Source organism: Stereum hirsutum, assembly GCF_000264905.1.
Source record: "Stereum hirsutum FP-91666 SS1 unplaced genomic scaffold STEHIscaffold_10, whole genome shotgun sequence".
In the NCBI taxonomy this organism is placed as follows: domain Eukaryota; kingdom Fungi; phylum Basidiomycota; class Agaricomycetes; order Russulales; family Stereaceae; genus Stereum; species Stereum hirsutum.
Window position 1 is genome coordinate 41821 of NW_006763140.1, and position 5975 is coordinate 47795.

General features: G+C 51.2%; 2 protein-coding genes across 2 annotated transcripts in view; one reads left to right on the forward strand and one right to left on the reverse strand.

Annotated features, from left to right (window-relative positions):
* The first annotated feature begins 534 nt into the window (after nucleotides 1-534).
* STEHIDRAFT_122666 (alpha/beta-hydrolase) lies at nucleotides 535-4093 on the forward strand. The gene is made up of 16 exons (XM_007305786.1): nucleotides 535-853; nucleotides 1262-1317; nucleotides 1376-1385; nucleotides 1466-1502; nucleotides 1678-1735; nucleotides 1853-1872; nucleotides 1977-2121; nucleotides 2222-2359; nucleotides 2532-2757; nucleotides 2852-2989; nucleotides 3101-3157; nucleotides 3252-3317; nucleotides 3406-3425; nucleotides 3501-3656; nucleotides 3724-3751; nucleotides 3902-4093. Exons 1-16 carry the CDS (start codon nucleotides 575-577, stop codon nucleotides 3974-3976), a joined length of 1509 nt encoding a protein of 502 aa, XP_007305848.1. The 5' UTR covers nucleotides 535-574; the 3' UTR covers nucleotides 3977-4093.
* A 1084-nt stretch (nucleotides 4094-5177) lies between these two features.
* The window catches only part of STEHIDRAFT_60529 (WD40 repeat-like protein), a gene marked incomplete at both ends in the record, with an annotated part of 4255 nt that continues 3457 nt past the window's right edge, over nucleotides 5178-5975 (reverse strand). Inside the window, one exon of the mRNA XM_007305701.1 lies at nucleotides 5178-5945. Within this exon, the coding sequence (XP_007305763.1) occupies nucleotides 5178-5945 (768 nt within the window). The remainder of the gene's footprint in view (nucleotides 5946-5975) is intronic.

Here is a 5975-nt window from a genome sequence, read left to right on the forward strand (position 1 = left end):
CAAGTACTTGGAAGAAGAGTAAGTTGAAGCGGTGTGGCGGGTCCCATGCGGCGGGTTGCGGCTGGGCCACCTCCGGGGTGCATCCCGGATCCGGCAATGTCTTTTTTTTTAGCTTTTTTTGCCCGCTGAATGCGTTTTGTGCGTTTTGGTAGCCTGAAGTCGGTTTATACTACATAAAAAGGGATGGATGTCATTGGATACGCATTCACGAGCATCCTAATGGCCCATGAGGCTTCATAACAGCAGAGAATGATTCAGAAAATCGGTCAGAGGGGCACAAGATTGGCGAGCATGAGAATGGCTCGAACGCGCGACGCGCGTCAACAGACCGTGAACTCTGTGGCAACCGTAATGGTGAGCATGGAGCGAGGCCCAAACATAGCAGACGCAGCGCATGCTTTCCTCCTTTTGAACTTCTTTTCGTACCTCGTGCTCGTGTTCTGTGCTCGATAATGCGCTCGATAACGCTCAGACGCTTCTCCCGACTGCCCCGTATAACCCTACCCGGCGCCATACATAAAGCCCTCCTCTTGCTTCCCCTGCCCTTTTCTCGACTTTCCTCGAGTGCTCGGCCATGACCAGGATGGGCCCTTTACGCATTCTGGTTATTTTTGTATCCTTCTTCCTCACAAACGCTCTATCGCGTTCAACCAACGCCACCACCCTCGAGCCCTCCAAACGCGACTTTGTTTCCTCCCGTCGCAATCGACTTCCATCTCTTGCACGTAGAGACGACGAAACAGAAGGATTCAATTCGAGCTTCAGCGTTGTGAAGAACTCGGGAGTATGTGAGACGACGCCTGGCGTTGGCCAGATATCAGGCTACGTAGATGTTGGGGTCAATATGTCCATGGTGAGTCCTTCGCGCGTTCGTTCCCTTTTCTTTCCTGGTTTTTCTTTCTATGCTCTTCTCGGAACCATATGATTATGAAGGAGTGGTGTGTGCTGCTCCCCGGAGGACGCGACGGGTCCTATTTGACACCGATGAGAGCTATATTCCCAATTTAGTGCTTTGCTACCTCACTCTCCGTTCTCCTCGTTCCGATTCTCTCCCAAATATTTTTCCATCTATACTGCGCTTTCGGAACACTACGTACTCTGCTCCAAAATGCGACCGAGTTCTATCGCTTCCGTTCGAAAGTACACTCTGCTTGTACGATATGAAGCGCTTCCGGCGTCCTACGTTAAACAGCTTTTCTTGCGCTTTCTCTCCATCTGTGCGATTATGCGCTGATATGAAACTGTCTCAATCGTCATGCAGTGGTTCTGGTTCTTCGAAGCTCGCGAGAATCCCGAAACGGTACCATTCACGCTCTGGTACGTCCGCAAATAGTCACCCCTCAGATCGTCGAATACCGACTGCTGTTGGCCACAGGTTGAACGGGGTATGTTCTGTCTAGTGTTTGTTCAGGTTATTGTGGGAATTCAGCGTGTTAATGGAGATCTGGACTTGCATCGTTCTCAGGGTCCAGGGTGTTCGTCGATGATTGGATTGTTTCAAGGTATGTTTTCTCGCCGTCACCTCCTTGGCTCATCTCGTTCCCCCTTCCCTCTCCGACTCATCCAATCACGTATTTCAATCCTCGCCCGTCCATATTCCGTCATTTCAGCTGCTGACCATACCTTCCGTGCTTCATCTACCCCGTCTGATACTTGGACGGTCGTACACGTTAACAGAGAACGGCCCATGTCACATATTAGAAGATGGACAGACGACGGAGTTGAACCCGTTCAGGTATGTTTCCTCTTGGCCGAATTCAGTTTTACTCGAGTCTGTGGCAGGTTCAAGGGAAGGTGGCGATGGGCCACGACCGTATGGACCTATGCTGACGATCGTACTCTCTTTATATAGTTGGAATAACATCAGCAACAGTACGTCTCCACTCCACCCTCTTCCTCTCCTTCCCTCCTCCCAAAATACACAACCAAATCAACGCTAACCCCTCCCTCTCCCTCCACTTTCCCCCCAAACACAGTGATCTACATCGACCAGCCCATCGGAACAGGCTTCTCTTTCGGTACGGATACGGTCAACTCTACAGAGGCGGCGGCTCCGTTCGTGTGGGAGGCATTCCAGCTGTTGTTCGAGAGTGGGGAGTTTTCGAAGTTTCAGTCGAGAGAGTGCGTGCATAGTCCTCCAAACCTCCAATGCCTGGTTTCAAAGCTACGATGCTTGGTCGCATCTCGGATATCGTGTAGGCTGACGTTCCTCCGGTTATAGTTTCATATTCGCGACCGAATCGTACGGCGGACATTATGGGCCTGCGTTCGTCACGTTCTTTGATGAGCAGAACGCGTTGATAGACGCTGGGGAGATCGAGGGTGAGAAGATCGTGGTTAGTGCGTTGATGATCAACAAGTACGTCGCGTTCTTTCTCCTTCACTTCTCGTAATCCCACCACGGCCTGTCTGTCCCTTGCTATGACCCCTCCACGCACGCTTTCCACCTCCATCCCATATCTACCACCAACCCCACCACCTTCGTACCCTATACGCAAAACCAACCACATCGTTCTTCACCTCCCCAACAGCGGCTGGTACGACCCCCTCATCCAAAACGAAGCCTACGTCCTCTTCGCGATGGATCCCCCGGGCTACACTCCCTGGCTGAACGACACCCAACTTTCAGCCCTTAATACCTCCTTCTTCGAGCCGGGGGGATGTGAGGAGCAGGAGATCGCGTGTGAGGCGTTGAGGAATACGGATAGTGCGAATCGGACGGTGGATGAGGTGTGCATCAAGGCGGACAATTTTTGTGTGAGTTTCGTTGGCCAGGCTACTCATTCGATTCGCTCAGTTTTGAGGGTGGTTTTTTATGCTTGATGCTGATGTCGTTCGTCCGGTCATGTAGGTCGAAAATGTCTTCGTGCCCGCTTTCGGTGACCGGGACGTCGATGACCTCCGACAAAACTCTTCGGCGCTGTTCCCACCGGAGTTTTACCTCGACTTCCTGGCGAACGAGACAATAAAGGCATTGATTGGGGCCACGGTGCGTTTCATTTGAACGCCTTCAGTGGCTGGTCTATTCACCAGTTTGATATGATTACTGACAAGTTGAATATTATTGTGTGGCGTGTGTGGCGTGTGTGACTTATGACAGAGCACATACGGCGAATGTCCCGACGCACCTGATGAGCTGTTCGAGAGGACGGGGGACGTGAGTCTCCCCTTCCCTTCCTTCCCTTCCGCTCCATGCCCTCATTCGATACGTTTTTGACTCGCGGATGACGATACGGATGTTGTAAATCTAGGACGCACGAAGTTGGCTGAAAGAGCTGGGCGATCTCGCGAATTCGGGATTGAAGCTGCTTATCTGGGTACGTCCACTGCTTCTTTCTTGTCGTTCCTCATCTCGAAGTCCGCGAAGTAATGGGCTATTGATTATTTTTATTGTTGCTGGTGCAGGCTGGTGATGCTGATATCAAGTACGTCTATATACGTCCCTTTCCCTCGTCCTATCATCCTTTACTTACGCTGATCTCCTCCCTCCACTTCCACAGCTGCAACTGGATAGGCGGCCACAACTCCGTCCTAGCAATGGACTGGTTCGGCAACGAAACTCTCCATGCGACTCCGTTGACCAATATCACGATCAGCGGCGTGAATGGGGGTGAGCCTGTTGCTGCGGTGCAGAATGTTGAGAATTTCAGCTTTGCGTGCGTTTGCCGTCCCTTAGCTTTATGATTATCTTGAGAAAGGGGGCTGATGAGTGTGTACATATAGGAGAGTGTATCAGTCGGGACATGAAGTGGTGCGTCATACTCTACGTTTTCTTCGCACACGCTCCTAGATCTCGATCTTCGTTCCTCAACACCCATCCACCATTCATTTATTCCGTACCTCGTCCCATATCCTGTCAACTGACATGAACCACGTCTCTTTTTTTTTTCTTTCTGCGCAGCCTGCGTTCCAACCCGCCACCGCACTCGAGGTCTTTCGACAGATCATCAATATGGAGCAGTTGCATTCTGTTTGAGGTTCTGCATACGGGGGACCTTGATCTACGAAACGTATGGACAAGTAGACGGTGGTATGTATGGAACTGAAGATGTCTTGGTATTTTAGAGGAAACCAATGGAAATGCGCTATCGCATCGCTGTGGATTCATGATGCGTTATTCGTCGTCTATTTACGCTTCAGCGGGTCTCTACATTCTCCGTTGGGTTGTGATAACCTAGGCCACCGTTGAGCTGCCTGTCTCCCTGCCAGTCTTCCATGCCAGCATGAAGGAGTCAACGTCCATCTTTCTCGTTGTACAATGAAAGAGCAATGCGATTGCGGCTAAGAACTGGACAGTATATCTTGGTATACGCCCCACGTTCTACGAGAACCCGAGCACGGTGCGTGTCTTGAGAATGCATATGCGTCTACGTATGCGTACAGCATTCTTATTCTTACCTCACCCTGCTACATCGAGTCCGCCCCGTGTTCTAGCATTCTCGAGAACCGCCACAGAATCTGTGCGTTGGATTTATCGAACCACTAGAAGGTCTCCACCGTAGTGTTCGTCTTCAGCTACTTATTCCTTTCCTAAATCACCAAGGTCGTGAAGTGAGGGCATGCGGTCATTCGGATCTAGGGTTCATGATGCGAGCGTCTGCTCCACTCTCCCGTTGAGGGAACACGTTTTCCGCGGAAGTGCTGTTGGATATAGTGCAGGTTATTCGCGCACGAACTATTCTGAAATGTTCGGGACTTCAACATCTACTCAGCGAGTGTGCTTCGCTTCTGTTATTCTGTCATGAGCCGCACAGCGTACTAGATTGTCCATCTTCTTGCCTGATGGACCTTCCCGCAAACATAGTTGCCCATTGCCGTAGCAAGCGCGGGAGAACACGGACTGGGAGGATACAATAACCAGAAAGAGAGTAGTGGACGATACGTTCAAACCACTGATAAATAACGAACAAATCCAATGTCCTTTCCCATCCCCCTCGATACCACAGATTGAGACAAGAAAGATACTTCAATACCAGTCAGGTTTCACATGGATAACAAAGACAAGTAGAGACACAATACATCTTCTGAAAAGACGCGAACATCAGAGTCAAACGATCAGCTAGAAACATTGTATTTAGCGTCAGTCATCTGAAACGGAAAAATCTGAAGGGGTGGAAATCAAGATTCAAATAACACGAAAGTATGGAACAGTACATATACTACCACTGACTCGGAGGTCACATTTCTATGCACCTCGCCCACGACGGACCATAAGCAAAATCTCGTAGGTCCAAAACAGCACTCCGATACCTCCCGATAAATATCTTCGTATAAGGCCAGTGTAACCCTTGACGATACTCCACGGGGATCCAAAGGAATAATTCGTCGTTTGCATTGACAAGCCAACCATCGGGCATGATTCGCATTGATCGTAGATCATTAAAGGGACTAAGTGGGAGCTGGGATGGGTGTGTACTCGTGATGGCCATCATATCTGCGTCCCAGATGCGGATATTCGAGTCGCTCGAACCAGACACAAGGTGGCTCCCGTCTGAGGATAATACGACCGAAGTGATCCCATCCGTGTGACCGCGCTGTGGCTCGCCCACCGCGTTGCCCGTCTCTGCCCAGATCCGGATCGTCGAGTCTGAAGAGCCAGAGACGATCCGTCTCCCGTCAGGCGAGAATGCGACCGAATTGACCCAACCCGCGTGACCGCGCAGTGGCTCACCCACCGCATCGCCCGTCTCTGCATCCCAGATCCGGATCGTCGAGTCATTAGAGCCAGAGACGACGTGTCTCCCGTCAGGCGAGAATGCGACCAACCAAACCCAATTTCTGTGCCCGCGCAATGGCTCACCCACCGCATCGCCCGTCTCTGCATCCCAGATCCGGATCGTCGAGTCATTAGAGCCAGAGACGACGTGTCTCCCGTCAGGCGAGAATGCGACCGACCGGACCCAATTTCTGTGCCCGCGCAATGGCTCACCCACCGCATCACCCGTCTCTGCATCCCACATCCGGATCGTCGAGTC

Excerpts from the sequence above, each read along its gene's own strand:
- STEHIDRAFT_122666 (XM_007305786.1), top strand. The coding sequence starts at position 575 with ATGACCAGGATGGGCCCTTTACGCATTCTGGTTATTTTTGTATCCTTC. Across the intron at positions 854-1,261 it reads TTGGGGTCAATATGTCCATG|TGGTTCTGGTTCTTCGAAGC; the intron begins GTGAGTCCTTCG and ends ATCGTCATGCAG. Across the intron at positions 1,736-1,852 it reads ACGGAGTTGAACCCGTTCAG|TTGGAATAACATCAGCAACA; the intron begins GTATGTTTCCTC and ends CTCTTTATATAG.